This window comes from Panthera leo, chromosome B3 (genome assembly GCF_018350215.1).
Source record: "Panthera leo isolate Ple1 chromosome B3, P.leo_Ple1_pat1.1, whole genome shotgun sequence".
NCBI classification, from domain to species: domain Eukaryota; kingdom Metazoa; phylum Chordata; class Mammalia; order Carnivora; family Felidae; genus Panthera; species Panthera leo.
In genome coordinates, this window is record NC_056684.1 from 70992852 (window position 1) to 71016418 (window position 23567).

The following is a 23567-nucleotide window of genomic DNA, read 5'->3' on the forward strand; positions in this document are numbered from 1 at the left end:
GAAGTCTTAAATAAATCAAGAAAATCATGGATAAGAAGATTCAAAGTATATAAAGATGTCTAGTCTTCCTAAATCAATCCCAATCAAAATCCTAGAGGAGTTTTTTGTGAAAATTTACAAGCTAATTCTAAAATGTAAATGGGCTGCTTGCTCAGAACAACATTAAGGAGCTTCTCTGATCAGATACTGACTTCTTATAAAGCTATAAGATGATGTAATATGGGCATAGAAATAAACAAGTAGATCAGAAAATATCAGAATAGAGACCTCAGAAACAAATAAAACAAAAAAATATATAATACACATATTACATATATATGTAATATCATGGATATATACACACACACACACACACACACACACACACACATACATACTTGGTTTAAGACAGATAGGGCTTTAAATATCAGTGGTTAAAAGATAGATTCCTTAATAAAAGACGCTGGGCCAATTAATTATTCATTAAGAAAAAAAGTATATACCTACACCACAACATAAAGAAATGTCATAATGAAAGAAAAAGATGAAAGCATAAAACAACAGAGGGGAAATATCTTTACGACTTCAGGACAGGAAAGGACTTCTTAAAACACAAACAGCACTGACCATAAAAGACTGCTAAATTCAGTAACACTGAAATTAAGATCTGTTAAACAAAAGATCCAGTGCAGAGACTACAAAACAAAAGCAACCATTAGATGATGTTTGCAGCACATAAAATGACAAAAGATTAGTACGAAGATAAGTCCTACAAATCAATTTGAAACCCAGTAAAGAAGCGGTCAAAGACACAATAGTCCTTTCACTGTGAGAAATATTAGTAGCTCATAAATACACGAAAATATGCTCAAACCCATTTGTAGTGAGAGAAATGCAAGTTAAGGCCACGAGAGATATCTTTCAAACCTCCCAAATCTGTGGTCCCTAAAAAATAAGACAAATACCAAATATAGAAGAGAGTAAGGAGCATTAGGAAGACTCATCCACTGACTGTAGAGACATTAATTGGAACGGCCACTTTGGAAATGTTTGGTATTTCTCAAAAAAGTTGAGCATGTGTATATTCTGAGACCCAGCAATTCTGCCCTCATGCTAATACTCTGAACAGTGCTTCTCACACATTAGTGTGCATCAGAATCCCAGAGAGGGTTTGTTAAACACAGATTACTGGACTCTTCCCTGAGTTTCTAATTCATGGATTGGGGCTTAAGACTTTGCATTAAAAGAAGTTCCAGGTGGTCTTGATGCTGTTGGTCTGGGGACCACTCTTCTGAGAATCATTGCTATAAAAGAAACTCTTGGGGTGCCTGGGTGGCTAAGTCAGTTAAACGTCCATCTGACTTTGGCTCAAGTCATGATCTCACAGTTCCTGAGTTGGAGCCCCATGTCAAGCTCTGTGCGGACGCAGAGACTTCCCTTTCTGCCCCTCCCCCACTCGCACTCTGTCTCTCGTTCAAAATAAAATAAAAACATTAAAAAATTTTTTTTAAAAAGAAACTCTTGCACTTACTTATCAGGACACATGCAGGATATTAATAATGTACTTCCTTGATACAAACAAACCCAAACATCCTTTAACAGAATAACTAAATTATGGTGTGATCAGTGAGATTATATAACTGTGAAAACAAATGAGATCATAGAGAGAACACAAGGGCTTCTAAGATACAAATTAATGTTCTAGTTTTGAAGCCAGGTGGACATTTTCAGATATTCTAATCACTCTTTAAACTGTACATACATGTTTTGCATATTCACTTGTCCATGTATTTCATCATAGAATCTTTTCTGCTTCACTCTACCAACTACTGGCCATTTTTCTACTGCCTGGCCCTACACAAAGTATGTCAAACCATACTCAGGACTTGAGTAAAAGGAAAATGGTTACCTGGTCTCATCTGTCTACTGACTCTAATGCACACACATTGCACCAGCCCCACTTTCTCCCCAGTTGCCCTCAACCACTTCTCAAGATATTTTACACCCTTTCAAGTTCCTGATTGCTCTTCCATGACTATAGGTCTCAAAATCAACACCCAGAACTGAACACAAAGCTCCACATGTGGTCTGACAGACACTGTAACAAGACCTCTTCTCCTTGGCTGCTACAGATTCATTGGTACAGCCAAAAAAGTGTTTTTGCAACCGTATCATATTGATTACTCATATTAACTTTATCTACTAAAATTCTCAGCAATTTTGGAGCAGCTGGGTGGTTCAGTCCACTAGGTGTTCGGCTCTTGATTTTGGCTGAGGTCATAATCTCACAGTTCGTGGGTTTGAGACCCATGTTGGGTTTCATGCTGACAGCACAAAACCTGCTTGGGATTCTCCCTCTCTCTCTCTCTGCCCCTCCCCGACTCCCCCTCAGCCCACCCCCACCACTACTCGTACACGCACACACATGCGCTCAAACAAAAATATACTTTAAAAAAATTCTCGATAATTTTTCATACATAATGCTAAAGATACACCTGGAAAGTTGGCTTCTTCAGACCAAAAGAATGGACTTCAAACTTTTATCTTAGATTCAGCCCTTATAACATTCTTACATAGATAGATGCTGATTTTATTACCCATTCTCTGAGGATTCCTCTATGCTTTAGATTCTTCATAGAATGAATAAGCCACCAATGATATTCAAGTCACTGATGAAGTTCAAAAGGACTGGACAAGTACAAAGACCTGAGCCAGATCACCAGAAGTCTTCCAAATTTATCTGTATCCATTAATGTACTCTCTGGTTACAGCCATCAGTTAGCTATTAATCCTCCTTCACATTTTCCCATTTTCCTCAAGGGTATTAAGAGAAACTATTACAAAATGTATCACTAGAATCTAAAGAAACGGAGTATCTGGCACTCTCTGGTCTTTCAGCCTAATAACACTATTCGAATAATATTGCTGCCATCTTGCACCACGAGGGCCACCCCCAAGGATGACAGAATGGGAAAATGGTTGGAAGCTGCTTCCCAGTGACTTTTTGTGGAGTTGCCATTCCTGCCTTGGGATACCTGTTCCCAGAAATCTTTTAACTGGAAGAGAAATAAACTATTTAGTGTAAAGAAAAAAAAGGTGGAGGGGGGAGGATTACAACAATGGATTGAAGTGATCCTAAAACCAAAATCTAAGCTTGAAGAGAATGAAGCCAAACTATACAGTATTTTTTCTCCAAACAAATTTAATTCTGTTCCAGCCCCAAAGAAGGGGAAGGACCTAATGTTTAAAAATAAAATAAAAGTTGCAAAAAAAACAAGCCATTAAAAAACCAAGCCCCCTCCCTTAGCAATAAATACTGCAATGATATATACACATGAGGCTCAGGAAGGAGGCAAGAACGAAAGCCGTGGGGACTCTGTCCCACGGCAAGATGCCAACACTTCTACCAACTCCATGCTCTTTGCCTAAAACACAGAAGAGCGATGAAAGAGGCAGGACAGATTACACCAGGGAAGTGTGTGGCCACAGAGAACCTGAACATGTGAACAGGAGAGAAAGACGAGACACAAAGTGTCCTACAGGGCAGGGGAAGGGAAAGTCATCATCTACAACATCCCCCCTTCCTGGCTGAGTCACTGGGTGGAGCTGGCCCAGCTGCTGAGGTTCTTGAGCTTATCCTCTCGCCTCCGCTCCTTCTTCAGCATACAAGTCAAGGACGGTCATTCGCACTGTGGCCGTGATGCCACTGTGGCAGCGGCCTGACTGCTGGAGCCCTGGGGCTTCCCGTTCACCACCAGCAGGAGGGGTGTCTCCACACGAATACTGCAAAAGGAATAGTCCTAGAAAAGACAGACAGACAGAGGTTCATTACAGATCCTAAGGTGGAAGCACAGGGATACACATCTGTGACTTTCTCCCTCTTCCTATCCCCTCAGTATATACGCTCCTTCCCTTCGTCTCACGTCAAATAAATAAAGCTGAGTTTATTTTTATATATCCCCTAACAAAGGGGATATAATTTTCCCCAAGTTTTCAATCTTCAGAAGGACAGTCTGGGTAGGTAAGATGCCAGTAGTTTCACCACAAGAATGGAGCAAATCTCTGAAAAATGACAGGTGCCACTGCTGCCTAACTAGAGGGTACCACCAGCCTTCACAGAATCTGCCCGTCCCAGTGTCTTTTGACAATGAAAACCAGACACACACGGCCACCGGCGAGAAGCCTGAGAAACTCTTAGTCCCAGTGTTTGTAAGGCCCTAAATTAACTTGCCAAAGATAAATTCAAGTTAATTCTCCCTTCTTCCTCCCTATCAGGGGGAAGAAACAGAATATGTTGTTTAGACATTCCAATAATAACAGAAAAGACAGCCCACTTTACCAGTTCAAATGTACTTTAGACCATAAAACATGTTGTTAAAACATCTTCATCCAAAAACTATTGTCCCACTGGGAGTTGTGAAGGAGGCGCTTTTAAGTCAAAGTGAAGACGTGAATTAAACAGTTCTCATAAGTCAATTTTTTAAATATCCTAACAGGAATATGGGCAATGACAAAAAAATGGCAATTTATAAAAGGAATATAAACAGCCAATAAACTTGATAAAATGTCCAACCTCACCAATAATCAAGAAACCAAAGCGAAACAATACTGATGCTGTATTTTTTCATGTAAAATCAGCATTTAATTTTTCAAAGGTTTCTACCCAGACTTGAAAAGAAAACTACAAAGAAGCAATTACATCTGCTGTTGGTATTAACTAGTCCAACATTCCAAAAAATAACTTGACAATATGAATCAAAAGTCTTAGAATTCTGCATACCTTCTGGAACCAGAATTCTACCTTAGAAATTCACTTAAGTAAATAATCATGGATATAGGCAGATATGAAATTTTTTTACTACAGTGCCTTTATAATTGGGAAAAATTAAAAATAATCTAGATCTGAGAGAAGTAAATTTTTTCTGTAGAGGGCCAAATAATAATTAATTTAGGCTTTGTGGGTCATATGGTCTCTGTCACAGAAGAAGTATTCAACTCTGACCCCATAGTGCAAAAAGCAACCACAGACAAGAGTAAACAAATAAGTGTGGCTCTGTTCCCAAACAAATTAACTTTTTGGACACTGAAATTTGAATTCCCTATAATTTTCATGTATCACCAGTTATTATTCTTCTTTCAATTTTTTCATTTAAAAATATAGAAACTGGGGAGCCTGGGTGCATCAGTTAGTTAAGCATCTGACTTTGGCTCAGGTCATGATCTTGCAGTTCATGAGTTCAAGACCCACATCGGGCTCTGTGCTGACAGCTCAGAACCTGGAGCCTGCTTCAAATTTCTGTCTCCCTCTCTCTCTGCCCCTCCCCTGCTTGTGCTCTGTCTCTCACTCTCTCAAAAATAAATAAACATAAAAAAAAACAGATAAATAAAAATATAGAAACTATTCTTATATCACAGACTATACAAAACAGTCAGGGAGTCAGATTTGATCAATAGGCCAGTTTGCCAACCCCTGATCTAAATGGTGAAAGAGTGGTAAAACTGCTACTCTTAGAAGATTTCTGTGTTTATTACATGAGCCAGTATAGGCAATAAACCTCTTAACCCAGCACCTAGCAGTCAGTTAAGGTGTTAAGGAAATGTTAACTGTCATCATCATCTTCATCACCACCTTTGTGTGTCAATTCAAAACAATGCTGTTAGAATATGTTAAACTGCAGGAAATGTTCACAAACATTGCATATAATATTCCACTCATTAAAAATATACATATGAATGTATATATATACGCATACATATATGTATATACTATAAATAATATATATAAATATATAATTATAAATATGTTTATAAATGTATATATGTATATATACATATTTATGAAAAAAGACTGTAGGTATATATAAGAAACTAATATCTGAGTGATAATATTTCAGTCCATTTTTAAAAAAATTTTTTATAGAAATAATTGACATCTAACATGTATAAGTTTAAGGTGTAAACATGTTTATTTAATACATTTATATATTGGAATATGACCACCATGGTGTTAGGTAACACCCCATCATGTCATACAGTTACCACTGCTTTTTTGTTGTGGGAACAATTAAGATTTGGTCTCTTAGCAACTTTGAAGTATATAATACCATACTGTTGTCTGTAATCACTGTGCTGTGCATTAGCTCTCCAGGATTTATTTACCTACTAGTTCCAAGTCTGTACCCTTAAACAACATCACCCCAATTTGCCCACCACAACCCCAGCCACTGGTAACCACTATTCTATTGTTTTCATGAGTTCAGTTTTTTAAATTCCATATATAAGTGTTATCATACAGTATTTTTCTCTGTCCAGTCCATTTTTTAAATTCTTGTTTACCAATAGGTTCCCTTTTTAGTAAAAAAAGTATATACATCATATATGGAAATATGTGTGTATATCACATACACACACACACATATATACATATACATATATATATATATATATATGCATTACCTTACGTATTTATTAAAAGAGATAAACTTGGTCCCACTTTCAGAGCCTATAAGCTGGGAAAAAATCCTGGCCATCACTCACTTTTCCTTTGTGCTGAATTCGGTGAAGCCGAAGATTGGGCTCAGGAATGGCTACGGAGTCCCCAATGAGCACTCCCCAACTCTGTACCATATTATACACCATCACTGCACAGCAAGGTCCATCTGAATCTACCAGGCCAAATGTACTGCCAGGTTAAGACAGGTTAAGGGAAGGGTGGGGAGGAAAGCAGGCAGGAAAGAAGAGCAAAAACAGTGGTTTTAGAATACCAGCAAAATTAACAAATGCTTTCTCACTTAGTTACTTAGAAAACTTAAGACAGGTACCATCATCTACCATCTGAGTCCTCATTTGTCTTACATATGTAATATCTTTAAAGCATATGCACAGGACTCATCAGTCTGTCACTTGACCAAGAACTTGAGACATCTGCACACTGAGACCATTCAACAAATAATAATGAACCAGCTCAAAATGTTGCAGCTGTGACATTATTCCTGGTCTATCAATTTAACCATCACAACCTTCCAACTCTCTAACCACCATCACTGTCAATTTAATTCAGTTCCACAAACTTTCCCTGAATGCCTCTTATGCGTCAAGCTTTGTGCTTAGCAATAAGACACTGATCCAGCTATGAGTGAGTTTACAGTCAAGCAGGAGTCAGACAGTTAAACCATCACTTACGGGACAAATGTGACAGGTGCCAGAATAGTTTTTCCCTTGTGATGAGTTCAGTGAGGCCAAAGATTGGACAGTGGGAACCCAGAGGAGAAATGTTCAAAACTAGAAGGCAGGGAAGATTTCCTTGAGGAGGAGACCCTCAAACTGAATTGTAAAGGATGAAAAATTATCTGGGTTAAAAAAGGAAAACTACTCCTCAGTAGAAATAAAGAACCTCTGAGGGAATGAGAACAGGGACTGACTGGGAGGGAACATGAGAAAACTTTCCGAGGTGCTGGTAATTACTGTTCTCTATCTTGACAGGTGTTTGGGTTACAAAGCTGTACGTGTTAGTCAAAACTCAGCAAATGTACACTAAGATTTGTATACTTCACTCTACGTAAATTTTTACATAAAAAGAAGAAAACTGTAAAAAACAAAACAAAACACCAAACTCTAGTTAATGACTATACGCTGGAGTATTCAGAGGAAAGTATATAGATCTCTACAATTTACTCTAAATGTACCAAAATAAGATGGATCAATGGATAAATAAGCAGATAAATAGACATGTGATACACCAAGTATAGTAAAATAGTAGAAGAACACAGGTGGTTGGGTACACAGATACTCACTGTAAAATTCTTTCAATTTTGCTGTGTTTGAAAATTTTTATAATAAATGTTGGGGGGAAAATGTTATCTATATCAAGAAGCAGTAAAAGGATTACCCAGACAGACACAGAAACAGTGTGTAAAGGCACAGAGGCATAAAAATAGCTGTTCTGAAACCCACAAAATAACCCCATGATAGTAACAAAAGGCACAAGTGGGAAAGTGACAGACAAGGAGTAAATTATGAAGGGTTTTTGCATGCTAAGCCAATCTAAGGAGTTCAAACTTTATCCTAAAAGTACCACAGCAGCAGTAAGGGATTTTAGATAAGAAATGGCGATGGTCGGTTTTGCATCTGGGAAATATTTCTCTGCACTGTGGAACACTAGAGGAAAACAAGGAGTCAGAAGATGTGTCTGGAGAAGCAATAAGGAGCTATATTAAGTCAGTATAGATAGAAAGGTAGGGACCAAAAAACCCAAAACAAATGTATGGACGTGGTGAGCACCACAATGCAGGAGAATGGAGAATTCTAGAAGTCTTAAGAGACTGAGTAGAAGTGGTACCACAGATTGACAAGGAATGCAGGGAGGAGAAACAGTTTAGAGAGAAAGAGGAAGTGAGTAATTTTGAACCTACTGAGTTAGAGATTTCTGATTGGAGCCCAGAGGCAGTTGGATATACGAATCCAAAACTTGGAAATGAGGCCTGGGCTGGAGATCCACCTGTGAGTATGGTGAAGGCAGCCAAAGCCTTGGGCTTATATGACATCACCAAAAGAGATGATCTATAAATGAGATGGTGAAGAACTGGTACACATGCCATCACTTGACACATCTGAATTCACAGCCAACCTGCAATCAAGCCCAACATTCTCCTGGTGAATCCAATCAAAGCCTCAGAATCCTTCTACACAGTAACTTGGGCAGCTGCTGCCAAGTGATAAAAGTTAGCACCTATTTGCCATCCTGGTAAAGAGAGAAAAGAGAGTCCTCCTGGAACTTAACATTTAGAAGTTAAGAAAAAGAGAAACCAAGGAGTGACAAAATATTTGTTCTCAAGGCCCCCTAAAATCCACCTTTGTCTGAATTTCCTTCTCATTCCTCTTAGCTCTAGGGTCTGCTCTAGTTAACAAAACTTTTCTCATCCATCTTCTTGCTCTTCAACCCATATGTCTCTAGAAAACACCATGGAGAAAACTCGGGCATATTATGGGAAGTGTTTCAGTTTGGATGAAGCAGAAGGGATATGAAAGGGAATAAACAGTGAGAGATAAGACAGTGTTGTGGAACCACATAGTGGAAGCCACTGGACCAGACACTGGTGAGGCTAGAAAAAAACAAATCCAGTAGAAAACAGAAAAAGGAAACCAGTCGACAAGGGATTAGGAAGTGAGTGAAGGACCAAGGACTGATGGCACAGACTAAACCCTAATTTTTCAAGGCTTAAAAATCTTCTAAGTAAAATCTTCGGGGCGCCTGGGTGGCGCAGTCGGTTAAGCGTCCGACTTCAGCCAGGTCACGATCTCGCGGTCCGTGAGTTCGAGCCCCGCGTCAGGCTCTGGGCTGATGGCTCGGAGCCTGGAGCCTGTTTCCGATTCTGTGTCTCCCTCTCTCTCTGCCCCTCCCCCGTTCATGCTCTGTCTCTCTCTGTCCCAAAAATAAATAAAAAACGTTGAAAAAAAAAAAATTTTTTAAATCTTCTAAGTAAGGGGTGCCTGGCTGGCTCAGTCAGTAGAGCATGCAACTCATGATCTCAGGGTTATGAGTTCGAGCCCTGTGCTGTGTGCAGAGAGAACTTAAAAAAATTAAACCTTAAAGAACATTTTTTTTTCTAGGTGAATGTTCTTAACTCATATCCTCTACTAGACTGTAAGCACCTTCACTTGGATCCTTTACATTTCACTCCCTACCACACGTATACCAGATGCTCAATAAATATTTGTTAAATAATATCTGAGACAATATCCCCATCAGGCCTTAAATTCTAACTCAAAGCTAACCTTTTGGAACTGCCTAGTCATACCTAAGTCCAAACAGGACTGAAAATTTTTCCTCCTTTAACTTCTATGATCATGAAAACACAAAGAGGCAAGAGAATTTCAAGGTTTCCTTCTGTCTTCTAAAAAACACAGCAGTTCAATTTCAGCTATGGATGTAGGAATCCACAGAGCACCAAGCTCAGAGAAAAAAATGGGTGATGACAGAATCTACAGAGAGACTGTTAGATACACCTCAACTATACCTGCTCATGAGAGAGTCACAGAGGGAAGCAGAACTCACTAATCTGTGACCACAAACAATGTCCTCAAATGTCAAAGAAAGGCCAAGTGAGACCAATTCAAAAGAATGAAAAAGAGGAAAGGGAAAACAAACTCACAAGGGGACTTTCTCCTCTGTGGTGAGGCTGAATACCACCTTTCCTAGGACCACAGCACCACTGTTCACACCGGGTTGTAGTGCACTCAGGGGCTTGAGCTCCAGGGTCAACTTCTGCCCAGAGGCTGACTGGTAGCGCCCATCACCACAAGGGCCTAGATGGGCTGGGCGCAAGCTTCCCAGCATGCTCTGCAACTTTTTGGTCTTCACCTTTCCCTGCAAAAAAAAAAAAAAAAAAAAAAAATCGAAAAGAATGAAATCTTGCCATTTGCAACAACATAGATGGAACTAGAGTATATTACGCTAAGCAGAATTAGTCCATCAGAGAAAGACCATATGATTTCACTGATATATGGATTTTAAGAAACAAAACAGATGAACATAGGGGAAGGGAACCAAGAATAAGAAAAACAGAGAGGGAGACAAACCATAAGAGACTCTTAAATACAGAGAACAAACTGAAGGTTGATGGCAGGGAGGTGGGTGATGGGCTAAGTAGGTGATGGGCATCAAGGAGGGCACTTGTTAGGATGAGCACTGGTTATTATATGTAAGTGATGAAGCACTAAATCCTATTCCTAAAATCATTATTACACTATATGTTAACTAACTTGGGCTTAAATTAAAAAAAAAAAAAAAAAAAAAGGATGGGGCACCTGGGTGGCTCAGTCAGTTAAGCATCCACTTCGGCTCAGGTCAGGATCCCCCAGGTTTGTGGGTTCAAGCCCCAAGTCAGCTGCGCTGACAGCTCAAAGCCTGGAACCTGCTTCGGATTCTGTGTCTCCCTCTCTCTCTCTGCCTCTCCCCTGTTCACACTCTGTCTCTGTCTCTCTCCCTCAAAAATAAATACTTAAAAAAATATTTTTTTAGAAACTTAAAAAAATTTTTTTTTAATTTACAAAAAAGGAAAAATAGATAAGAAGCTGGAAGCTAGTCTGCTCTCTTTGCAAACCTATTCCTACTCCCACCTACCCACTTCTACAGGTAGCGTCACTACTACTGAAGCCTAGTCTTTTCTTATTTTATTTGATCCACAGGGTCAGGAGGATAAAAGTACGATTTGGCCTTTTGACAACTTTACCTTGCTCTCAAGGAGACTGGTTAATCTATTCAGGAATTCCAGAAGTTGTTGCTCTCGTTGCCGGGGCTCTGGCCATGCAGGATCCAGTGCTGCAGCCCGAGAGAAGCCCTCCAGGGCCTCCCCATAATTCTCTTCGTATTTATGTAACTGCACAAGAGGTAACCAAAAACCTCCCAATTATATGTATATTTAACACAAACTACACCGAGGGGAGTAATGGCACAATGCACTAGCAATCTACGGAAATAAACTGTTTCCGGGGCGCCTGGGTGGCTCAGTTGATTAAGCATCCAAATTTGGCTCAGGTCATGATCTCACAGTTCATGGGTTTGAGCCCCACATCGGGCTCTCTGCTGTCAGTGCAGAGCCTGCTTTGGATCCTTTGTCTCCCTCTCTCACTCTCTGCCCCTCCCTGGCTCTCACTCTCTCAAAAATAAATAAACATGGAAAGAAAGAAAGAAAGAAAGAAAGAAAGAAAGAAAGAAAGAAAGAAAGAAAGAAAGAAAGAAAGAAAGAAAGAAACTGTTTCCCTTCTGCCAGTTGTTCTCCTGCTCTACAATGAATAATCTGAATAAACAGCAATGCTTTACGTCCTTTATCCTGGCTAAGGTGATCACGAACCCCAAAGATGGCATCCCTTCAAAGAAGCAAACTTCCAAATTCTAAAACAGCTAAGCTGCAGATAGTGAGTCATTCTATTTGTATACTTATAATGAACATTTCAGAAAAGTCTTCTAAACTGTCCTCCCATCCTCTATGTACCCCTCCCACCGCCTCGGACCCTTCTCCTTTCCCACCAGACACTCCATCAGACACTGAGGTCAAACTGAGCCAGCTCTTCCTGGAAACAATTTGGCTCTCTTCTCAAAGTTTGTACTCAACCTGTCCCTGTGAATATCCAGTTATCTTCCCAGGCTAAGACCCAGATGTCACTGTTTTGACTCAGGTGATCACTACCCCACTCGTCTTACCGTTGCCCTGTTCAGATGAAGATCAGGATTGCTGCAAGCCATCCTGTCAACTTTCTCCTACAGTGAGAGAGAAAGACAATCAGTGGATCCTATCTCACTCTTAAGGATGGTCAACATGCCCTAGACCTCTTCCTTGTCAAAATGTTACCTACACCCACCTTTTTATAGAGTAACTGCTTGAGTGGTATATTACTCAGTCCCTGACACCTCAATGAGGTTTTTATGTGTACATGAAATATTAAAATATGATTATAATTTATCCATGCAATAGTATACAGATAAAATAAATGTGTAAAAGCATTCTGATAAAAAAAATTTTTAATAGTGAGATAATGGTATAAATGAGGAAAGCCTAGAAAAGAAATTTCACTTATTTAAAGCATTTCCTCTGCCCACAAGCCCAGCTCCAAATACTGGCAGAATCATGTTTCTACATTCAAGCCCCCTTAAAGCATCCATTGAAAGTCAAATTCTGGGGGCGCCTGGGTAGCTCAGTCGGTTGGGCATCCAACTTCAGCTCAGGTCTTAATCTCACAATTCATGGGTTCGAGCCCCTGCACTGGGCTATCTGCTGTCACCACAGAGCTGGTTTTGGATCTTCTGACCCCTCTCTTTGCCCCTCCCCTGCTCACACACTCACTCACTCTCTCTCTCTTTCAAAAATAAACATTTTTTTAAAAATTATTAAGAAAAAAAAGAAAGTCAAATTCTGATTCTCTAATTTAAATAGATGGCCAGAAATTATGGAAAGAGCCCAAATGTCCAAATGATTAAGATGTGGTGTATATATACATAATGGGATACTACTCAGTGATCAAAAAGAATGAAATCTTGCCATTTGCAACAATGTGGATAGAACTAGAGTGTATTATGCTAAGTGAAATAAGTCAAAGAAAGATCTCATATGATTTCACTCATACGTGGAATTTAAGAAACAAAACAGATGAACATAGGGGAAGGGAACCAAAAACAAGATAAAAATAGAGAGGGAGGCAAACCATAAGAGACCTTTAAATACAGAGAACAAACTTAGGGTTGCTGTAAGGGAGGTGAGTAAAGGGATGGGCTAAATGGGTGATGGGCATTAAGGAGGGCACTTGTTGGGATGAGTACTGGGTGTTATATGTAAGTGAAGAATCATTGGGCTCTATTCCTGAAACCAATACTACACTGTATGTTAACTAACTTGAATTTAAAAAAATTAAAAGAAAAAAAATGATAAAAAAAAAGAATGAATGAAGAAATGAATACATACATACATACATACGTTGATGGCCAGAAACCACATGCAAGTGTAAACAGATGTGCTGTGAAGAAACTGCTATGTTCCTGGCTATATTCGTTGTATTTTTCTAATTATGTTCATTGCCTAGCACATTACAAAAGTACAAACACATGAATTAAAATTGTTTAAATGGTTGGGTGTGCCTGGGTGGCTCAGTTGGTTAAGTGTCTGACTTCAGCTCAGGTCATGATCTTGCAGTTCGTGAGTTTAAGCCCCACATGGGCTCTGTGCTGACAGCTCGGAGCCTGGAGCCTGCTTCAGATTCTGTGTCTCCCTCTCTCTCTGCCCCTCTCCCACTCATACTCTGTCTCTCTGTCTCTCTCAAAAATAAATAAACACTAAAAAAAATTTTTTTTTTAATTGTTTAAATGGTTGGCTCAAATATGTCTATGGTTGGGTAACAACATTAAGAGTTAAAAGCAACAATTTAGCAGAAGCCAAATATAAAATTTTTTAAAACTATACTATTATTATTTTTTAAAATGTAAACACTCACCAAAGTAAGAAATAAGACTAAAATATAATTCCTCTGCCTTAAAGCTCCCTGATTGAAAAAAGGCCAGTCCCTAAACTACAAACATGAATATAAGGTAGGTGCATTCTTTATTCTGCCACACAGAACAAAGTAAGTAATGGTAAATTAAAAAGCAAAGGTCTATGTCAAGAGAAACAAGCAAGCAAAAAAAAAAAAAAAAAAAAGAAAAGTGTATAGGAGGCCTAAATCAAAAGTGGTCAGAAGGCCAATGTGAAGCATCTAATAATAAGTGGCCAGACTCTCACGCCTGAAGGAAAGCCCCGTGTAAGTGGCTATTGATATAAAAACAGCCTGAAAGCCTAAGCAAAGCAGGAACTCCAGTGGATTAATCCCAAGGAAATGACTGCAGAATGGGGTATATGCTGTTTTCTATTGTAGCCTGTGGGAAATCCAGAGCCACAGTATCTCATGGTTAATCTAGGGAGAGCACTTAATTTATACGTAAGTATTAGTGCTTTCATTTTTCTTTAAAAATGTACACAAATATTAATAAGCCTTACTTTAAATTTTTTTAATGTTTGTTTATTTTTGAGATAGAAAGAAACAGAGTGCAAGTGGAGGAGGTGCAGAGAGAGGGAGACACAGAATCTGAAGCAGGCTCCAGGCTCTGAGCTGTCGTTAGGTACAGAGCCCGACACAGGGCTCAAACCCACAAGTGGGGAGATAATGACCTGAGTCAAAGTTGGATGTTTAACCAACTGGGCCCCCCAGGTGCCCCAATAAGCATTATTTTAATATAGACTTTTTCCCCACTACAAAAGATGAACATGTTGGGATGGGCTCTGCGATTGGTTATACATGCCTACAGGAAACCTGGATAGTTCAAAGAGCTGTCTAGCAGTGAGGCACCCTTGCAGGCTGTTGCTAATACTCAAGTTATAAGAAGGTATAGGGGTGCCTGGGTGGCTCAGTCAGTTGAGTGTCTGACTCTTGATTTTGGCTCAGGTCATGATCTTCTGGTTCGTGAATTTGAGCCCCACAATGGGGGGCTCTGTGCTGATAGCATGGAGCTTTGCTTGGGATTCTCTCACTCTCCCTCTCTCTCTGCCCCTCCCCTGTTTGCTCTCTATCTCTCTCTCAAAATAAATAAAAACAAACTTAAAAAAAAATTAAGAAGAAATAAGTCACCCCTGCATACACAGCTTTGCAAAACCACACACACTGAACGCCACTAATGACCACCCATGCTGCTTGCTAAAGAGCCACATGGAAACTGCTGTTCCTACCTTTATTCATCTGGCCGGGGTGACCATAAATACTTACTGCTTGGGCATAGGCACTGAGGGCTTGCTGGGAGATCTTAGGGTTCTGGCCAGTATTGAAGTAAAGAGAAAGATATGCATTCCCCAGAATATCTGAAAGAGAAACAAAGGGTTTCCGGCTCCTTGTGTAAGGGGCTTGGAAGTTACCACTCCATCCTGACAGACTGAAAAATCCTCAACTCTTCTTGGATCCAGAAGACAGGGAACGACACAGGGCAAACCACTGCCCCTAAAACTGGAGAGAGTCAGGCGAACACAGGGAGTGACCAGGGCAGACACTCACGAGCTGCAGGACCCGGTGCTGAGGTAGGCACACCTGAACTGTAACTGACAAAGTGCTGGAGGTTCATCGTGGACAAGTCTGGGAGCAAGAAACTCCAGGGGTCCCTGTGGGGCAATAAACTTAGAAATTCCCCGGGCTTACACCAATGGGTTAACAAGGCTTAACGAATTACAAAGCCATAGGATGTTCACAGCCAAGTTTGGGTAAACAAGATTAGATAAATAAGTATAGAGAGGGCGGGACGAAGGCCCCAATACAGAACACAGGTATATGAAATAACCAAGATTAGATATTCAGGGCAGAAGCACCCCCCAATTTAGCACTACAGCAGAAAGCTGCTTTCACAGGAGGGAAGGATCAAGTTAGGTAAACAGGTAACTAGAGCTATAGACTGCTGCCTGCCTGTGGGTGAAGCTGCCCCGAGCGGAGCTGATTAGCAAAAGAAAAATGTGCCTTGTTAACCCTGAGGTTACTTGCTCTATCTGTCTCATCCCTTAGGCTACCTAAGATAAACAGAGGTGGTGCCCCCTGTCTGCTGTATACAACCTTCCACTTGGTGCCGGGATTTTGTTTTGTATTAACCCAAACCCCTAACCCCGAATATCTTCACCCCCTTTCCCTCACGTCCATGAGTTAATGTTCACACACAGACTGTCTCTTTGTGCACGTCCATCACCATGTTTGTAAGCCTTCTGATCCTAATAAAAAAAAACGGGGCAAAGACCCTTATACCAGGTTGTCTTTTCCCAGACATTAGCCATCTCTCACTTTTAATCCTGCGTCCCATTTTCTCGCCAGACAAGAAAGAACTTCAGACTTAAGAGTCTATGACAGGTCCAGGTCATAAGGAGGCCCCCACAATACTGTGAGATTTACCTCCAGAAGCTTCAACCAGCCAGATTCCCACAGCAAGTATCAGAGAAAAATCCCCTCATACTTCCAGCAAGGGGAAGGGGAGAAAGAACTGTTCTGAACTACACCAGAGATCCCTGTTCTTAACAAGGTCTGCCCTTGGCAGAAACTATCTAACCAGAGCCTAACTGATCTGAGGAAGGAAAATATCCACCTGGCTCTATCCTTGTACCTAGGAGAGGCGAAACACCCACTTCCAGCCCACTCCAGCCATCCTGCCCCTCCTAAGCAGAGAAAAAACTGAGATACATAGTGATGAATCATCTCAGAGCCCAGGTTCAAGATATAACTTATTCTGGTCACCCTCAAGGGTCTATTTGAAAGGTCCCACATCTGACAAAATCCAGTGATAACACTATATTTAGTATACCCCAAATTCCACTAGGATAAAGAGGCAAACATAGACCCAAAGGAGAAACTTGAACAGACTGCACAAAAGTCCTGCCTTGCTTATGTGCAAGTAAGTGTCTTCTCTTAGATGAAACGATCCAAGAGTTCCTAGAATAGTGGCTCATTAAAATACCTTTCCGGCTTCTTCAAAACAAAGACACTTAGAACCAGACTCAATGGTTGGGCTCCAGATGATTGTGGAGTGTAGCCATACTGAGAACCACTGCTCTAGAAACTTGGAGACCTTTTTCTTTTGAGAGCACTCACACCAGGAACGGCCATCATGGACATCCATCTGCACGGCCAACTTAGCCTGTCGGACACTGTCCATTACATGACGAGAATGTTCATCTCCAGTGTCAGTCCGCAGCTGGCGAAGCACCATGGACAGGTTTTGAAGGGAGACTTTGTTCTTGCACTGCAAATGGAGAAGACACATACTCACCCTTCCTGATTCTATTTCCCCTTTCTTATGCATCTTAATCTTCTAAATCTAATTTTTCATCTTAATTCTTACTGCCATCTATATCTTAGACCCCTATCTACAAGGATCAACTTGGTTGTTAATCTTTCTTCACCTCTCATCTATCCCTGAACCTGATCCCATCATCTTCTTCCTTTCTCAGTCCCCTGGCCCTATTTTCCTCATCCACGTCTGCTCCGACTCTCCCTCCCCTCTGATTTCATTCTCCTAGTTCCAGTATAGTTCTATTCTGGTATTCATATCCTAGGGAAATTCATAGAACCAAAAGAATCTCATCTTTCCCATCTGTGTTTTCCAAGAGTATAACAGAAGGCTCACATGGGTGAGGGCTCCAGAGAAGCAGGTGTGGGCAGACGCAATATCCCCTTTTTTCCAGTACACCTCACCCAGCTGGTTCCAGGCTTCCACCAGCTTGGGCTCCAGCTTCACAGCCTTGGACAGAAGTTCCTCAGCCTTAGGGCTATAGTCAGGAGTCACATTCAGTGCCTTCCCAGTCAGCATCAGAACCTGGGCCTTGCCCTGGGCAGAACCTAGGTGGAAGGGGAAAAAGATAAAGGCAATTGGAAAAACTGAGGCAATCTTACAGATAAGACCAGGACACTTTCTCTTAAGAAATAACCTCAGGTCAGCCCTAGGAATGAAACAGTTGAAGAAAATCTGTATGAACAAACCACTTATTGAAAGCCTACCATATGCAGAGTACTGTATTAGGTAATGGGGTAACAAAGAAAGCATTATCCCTACCCTGGAGGGGCTTATTGCCCCTCTGGTAGAGAGCCGATAGAGAGAACAAAGCATATACGTGGAAAATTAAAACAACAATGAAAAGGGGCATATGGCATATCCCAATGAATGAGCTTTAAAAAGTGAAAAGGAGAAAACTATGTCAACCAAGACAGAGAGGCAGAAACCCCTGTAGCATGTTCAAGGAAGAATTGATAGTCCAACCCAAAAGAAACAGAAAGTTCCTCTGTAAGTAAGTAGGCAGAGAGAAGAGTAGAAGAAAACAAACAACAGAACTGGTCAGACAATAGAGACTTGAATACCATTTTAATTCATACCAAATTAAGGTGCTAAGACTTTAACCAGTCAGCAGCAGGAATCTTTGAATACACTTGAGCAAAGAGGCAAACAAAAGGATAAGACTAAATGCAGGAAGAAATATTTAGAAAGATAATGGCATGATCATTATATAAAAAATTTGGAAGTAAAAAAAATTAGAAGCAGAAAGGTCAATTAAGAAGAACAGTCTCAGAAAAAAATATGTTCTTTTATTTCATGGCATTCGCTATAATCAAACTTTGGAAAACACTGTCTAGAGGACCGGTAGGCTGCCATCCTACACAGTGGCCCTTAGAAGAAATATTCCGTTGGGGCGCCTGGGTGGCTCAGTCGGTTAAGCATCCAACTTCGGCTCAGGTCATGATCTCATAGTTCATGGGTTTGAGCCCCGCGTTGGGCTCTGTGCTGACAGCTCAGAGCCTGGAGCCTGCTTCAGATTCTGTGTCTCCCCCTCTCTCTGCCCCTCACCTGCTTGCTCGCTTGCTCTTTCTCTCAAAAAAAAAAAAATTTTTGAAAAAAAATTTTTTTTAAAAAAGAAGAAATATTCTGTTGTACCATCCTGCAACAGCCACAAACAATATAGCAGAGTTTACAGAGAGGGAGCAAAACTCTGCCGCACGTTAGTTAGCCTCCCGCCGGGGGCTCCATGCTCTTTTGCAACTCGTACCCACTACTTCCTCCATCTGCTGCAGGGTCTTCTCCATCTCTTCCCGCACATCCTGTTGCTTCCTTCCAGCATCCTCCACACCATGTGTCTCGAAATAGCACTCTCGAAACGAATAGAGCTGATCCACCAGTTCCTAGGAAGTGTAAAAAGGGTACCATTAACAGGAGAGAACACCATGCTCTGGTTTCTCTTCAGATCGTGTAAATCTTTCACCTTTTACTCAAGATTTCTGTGGAAAAGAAGAGCGAACGGCAGACAAGGAAATTTGAGACTGGCTGGCCATACCAGTTGGGGGCTAGAATTATTGATTCTCTATCTCACTAGGAATGACACAAGAGGCAGGCGGACAGTCCACCAAAATGCACAGGTCATGAAGAAAAGTAGCCACTGTCCCAGGACCACTCTGGTGAAGTTCCGTGCCAGTCTGTGCACCATGATGACAGCTGTCTCTCTCCCAGCCCCAGCAGGGCTTGCAGTATGGCTAAGCACTTCATATACCATAGTCAAGAGGAGGGAAACACTTTGCAACTTGAGATAAAACAAAAAGTTAATAAGATAATCCAATATGGGACTGGCCTCCAGAGTATAAAACTTTGAAATTTCCCCTGAAAACTGGACTTCCTGACAAAAATAACCTGATCTCTGATTTTTCCTATGCTGGTATCTGAAAATATATGACCTTTGTGAATATGATAAACATGTGAGAGCCACTGTTTTCCACAACAAACAGACCAATTTGAGAACCTTGGTGTTTTTCCAGGATTTTGTTTCTTCAAATACTCCTATTTTTGTTTGTTTGTTTTGTTCTGTTTTGTTTTTGTCAAGTCACCTTCTGGCTCTCTTGTATTCTTCCCAAGTAAATGTTCCCTTTCCTATTTTAAATACCTCTGTCTCTGAGTCTTCCTGGGACACCAAAGCTTTTCCATTACCTGTTCTTTCCTGAAAATGAACAGCAGCAGAAATATATAACACAATTCACAACACATCTGTCACATCGTAACTACCTCCACAACTAAATCCATCTACCTATCTCCATCCCACTAGTAATATCCTGGACTAAATCAGCACCATTACTTGCCTGGACTATTGCAATAGTTTCTTACCTGGTCATCTTGTTTCTATTCTCTCCTATTCTCCTCATTATAGTTGGAATGACTTTACAAATATATACATTATCTCACAAACTCTCAGTTTTCCACTGTAGAATAAAATCGAACTCCTAACCACAGCTGAGAAGACTGTACGATCTGACCTCACACTACTCACCCTGCTAGAAACTTCACTTCTCACTCTCCCCTCTACAATACTCAAGCCACATTGGCTGTCATGGAGTTCTTCAGATTCAGCAAGCTCAGTCCCACCTTGGGAGCCTTATACATGTTGTTCCCCCTGCCTGGACATTCTTCCACCAGATCTCTGCATGCCTCATTCTTCATCATCATTTAGATCTCAGTTCAATATCAACTTCTCAGAGAGGCTTTCCATGACTCCCCAAACTAAAGTAACCACTTCCACTTTTGCCCACTATTAAATCACACTCTTATTTTTCTCCATTGTACTTATCAGTTGAAATTATGTGGCCTATGTCTGTCTCCACCACTAGAATGTAAGCTCCATGATGGGAGGGTCTTAATCTCCTGTCTCCCATGTTCAGAACTATACATAAGCACTACAACAGGATTTGAGACATGATAGGCCCTCATTAAAAATGTTGACTGAGGTGCGCCTGGGTGGCTCAGTTGGTTAAGTGTCTGATTTTGGCTCAGGTCATGATCTCATGGTTCATGAGTTCAAGCCCCATATTGGATTCTCTGCTGTCAGCACAGAGCGTGCTTCGAATCCTCTGTCCCCTTCTGTCTGCCCCTCTCCCACTTGTGCTCTCTCTCAAAAATAAATAAACACTTTAAAAAAAAATGTTGACTTAATGGTTTAATGAATCATCCCTGTCTCTAACCAACAGGTTATGTGCTGTATTTAATTTAAAACCCCACCCAGAGCAAAGAGAATGGACAGTATCCTCTGTAGTAGCGATATTTTTCAAATTTTATTGTGTGCACTATTTTCAGGACACAGCCCACAGATTCTGGTTTTAGAAGTTTTCGCAGAACTCAAATCACCTATTAACAAGCACTTTAGATGGCTGAAATGAAAATGGTCTATAAAACACACTTTGAAAAATATCCTTTTATTACATTCCTTTTTCCCTTTTTAGGCAGAAATCAAAATGTACCACCATTCCCATAAATAGTAACATCACTATCTTTTTCCTCTCCTCTACTCCATTCCCCCCCAATTCCATTCCTGCACCACTCCTGCCCACCTAACCCAAGGTACTCCCAGCATACATGCTTAGTCCATCTACGACAAATGAGCCCAGGAAAAGACAGTTCTCAGCAAAACTTACAATACAATTCCTTTTGTCCTGCAATCAGCATGGCTGCCAATTAGGAATTTTAATTAGAGAGGGTCTCATTGTCTCATTCTAGCTGTGAAAGCAAATATGCATGAGATTGTTTAGTTTTGTTTTGCTGCAGTAAACACTTTTTTAATACTTATTTATTCATTTTGAGAGAGAGAGAGAGAGAGAGAGAGAGAGAGAGCGCACATGCAAGCAGGGGAGGGGCAGAGAGAGGGAGACAGAGAGAATCCCAAGCAGGATGTGTGCTGTCAGCCCAGAGCTCAACGCCGGGCTCGATCTCACCAACTGTGAGATCATGACCTGAGCCAAAATCAAGAGTCAGTCACCAAACCAACTAAGCCACTCAGGTGCCCCACTGCAGTGAACATTTTTAATAACTTTTTGTCTCATGGAAAAATCAATATATGTAAGGTGCTAAAATTCAAGTATGTACATGTAAAAAATACAAAGTAAGAAATTCCTCATAATCACCCCGAACAACCTCAGGGATAACTACTGTTTAGTATACCTCTTCAGACTTTTTTCTATTTGTATGCAAATACATATATACAACGTCTCTAATATGGAGCCAGGATTGATAATCTCTGATTTCAGTGAGTCACGGCAGGGAATGAAAATAAATTAATCCAAGTTGACTGGAAGTAAAATAAAGCTCACACTCTAAAAAATGTTATTTTAATAGGCTCAAGAAACAAATAAATGCCACCAATGTTTAAACTTTTTTGCATTACAAGACTTTAGTCAGGGTATAACCTGTCACAGGTCTAATGTTTAAATTTAAGGTAAAGAGCAAGTAACCAGTTAGCTCATACCTACCAAGTACAAAAGACTAGCCCTCCTCACAACTGCAGTCAACTGTGAACTGGGTGGAGTATGGACCCTCTGCATCAGACCCCAAACTGAAATAGCAAGTGTGCAAAAGAATCAAAACCGTGCAGTCCTGAGAGGAGTAACCAGGATACAAGGGGTGCAAGCTATTACTGTGCTTGTTGCCAATTTCAAAGCAGGTAAGTAGTAAAGAAATGGCCAATTTCAAAGCAGAGAAGTAGTAAAGAAATGGCCTTTGTGGGAATGAAAACAATACATGATAATAGCTCCTGCAGATCTGCTACATACATGTGTATACTATCTGTTATGGGTGAATCGGAAAAACAAAACAAAACAAAGCAAAACTCCGTAAGAACGTTGAAGAATAAATTTAGAAGCGCAAGAATAAACTTAGGAGCAACAAATCCTCTTCCAAACAGGAGTGAAGTTGAGTGCACGCAGGTCAGCAGCAGAAGGTCCCAACACCCCGCTGCGCCCCTTCGGTAACAGGGGAGGCTCCCCTCTCCGCCAGCGGGCGAACCCTCAGGAGTTGTTATAGTAACCTCACTAACACATGCAGCGTCCTGCATGCGCCAAGTAATTCGCTGGTAATATATAAACTGGACTCCCCCCTTCTTCCCGAGTAACAAAAGCACATATAGATTTTAACCTATGACTCCCACCTGCAATTTCTGCAAGATCTGCTTGACTTCCTCGTCTTCATCAGCCATCATTTCCCAGCCAGTCTCGGCTTCTCCGCCCCCAACTTTGTAACCACAGAGACTCAGGCCCACCCCCATCGTGGAGCCAGAGCGACATCTAGGGCACTGGAGGCTTACCTGCACCTGAGTAGAGGAGCTGGTTGGTTTGGGTTTTACATGTATCCAAACGTTATTTTTAATTTAAAAAAAAAATGGACAAATTATAAATTTGGCAAATCACAATGGTAATTTATGATTTCAGGGAAAAAAAAATTCTCCAGTTTTCTTATGAGAATCACTATAAAGTTATAATGTAAACACATTTCTCAATGTGAAAAGGCATAAAATTTCCTTTATAGATAACGTGTCACTTATCTATCATGTAATATCAAATGCACCTGTAATGCCTTAAAGTAAATATGATTCTTTTGAGCAAAAAGAGCCAAATCAAAGACATCATTAAGGAAAAACATGCATACGAGACTGAATTCTATGGAGGACAGAGGCCATTATTTTACTTATTTTTAATTTTTTTATGTTTATTTATCTTTGAGAGAGAGGTGGGGGAGGGGCAGAGAG

General features: G+C 40.6%; 1 protein-coding gene across 2 annotated transcripts; it reads right to left on the minus strand.

Annotated features, from left to right (window-relative positions):
- Positions 1 to 2457: 2457 nt before the first annotated feature.
- TTC5 (tetratricopeptide repeat domain 5) lies at positions 2458 to 23044 on the minus strand. 2 transcript variants are annotated; one of them, XM_042942553.1, is made up of 10 exons: positions 22297 to 22583; positions 19062 to 19194; positions 17651 to 17862; positions 17116 to 17266; positions 15265 to 15356; positions 12182 to 12238; positions 11211 to 11357; positions 10131 to 10345; positions 6517 to 6661; positions 2458 to 3779 (listed from the first exon to the last, which is right to left on the minus strand). In XM_042942553.1, the coding sequence occupies exons 1-10, from the start codon at positions 22366 to 22368 to the stop codon at positions 3660 to 3662; spliced, it is 1344 nt and encodes a 447-aa protein (XP_042798487.1). In that variant the 5' UTR covers positions 22369 to 22583; the 3' UTR covers positions 2458 to 3659. The 2 variants fall into 2 exon arrangements, with proteins under 2 accessions (XP_042798487.1, XP_042798488.1); XM_042942554.1 differs by lacking the exon at positions 22297 to 22583 and adding an exon at positions 22971 to 23044 and having other exon boundaries at positions 2459 to 3779.
- Between the last annotated feature and the right edge of the window lie 523 nt (positions 23045 to 23567).

Coding starts and splice junctions, on each gene's coding strand:
- TTC5 (XM_042942553.1), bottom strand. CDS start 22,368: ATGCAGAGGGTCCATACTCCACCCAGTTCACAGTTGACTGCAGTTGTG. Junction 12,239..15,264: donor TCAGTGCCTATGCCCAAGCA/GTAAGTATTTAT, acceptor CTCTCACTGTAG/GAGAAAGTTGACAGGATGGC. Junction 10,346..11,210: donor CCAGTCTCCTTGAGAGCAAG/GTAAAGTTGTCA, acceptor TTTTTTTTGCAG/GGAAAGGTGAAGACCAAAAA.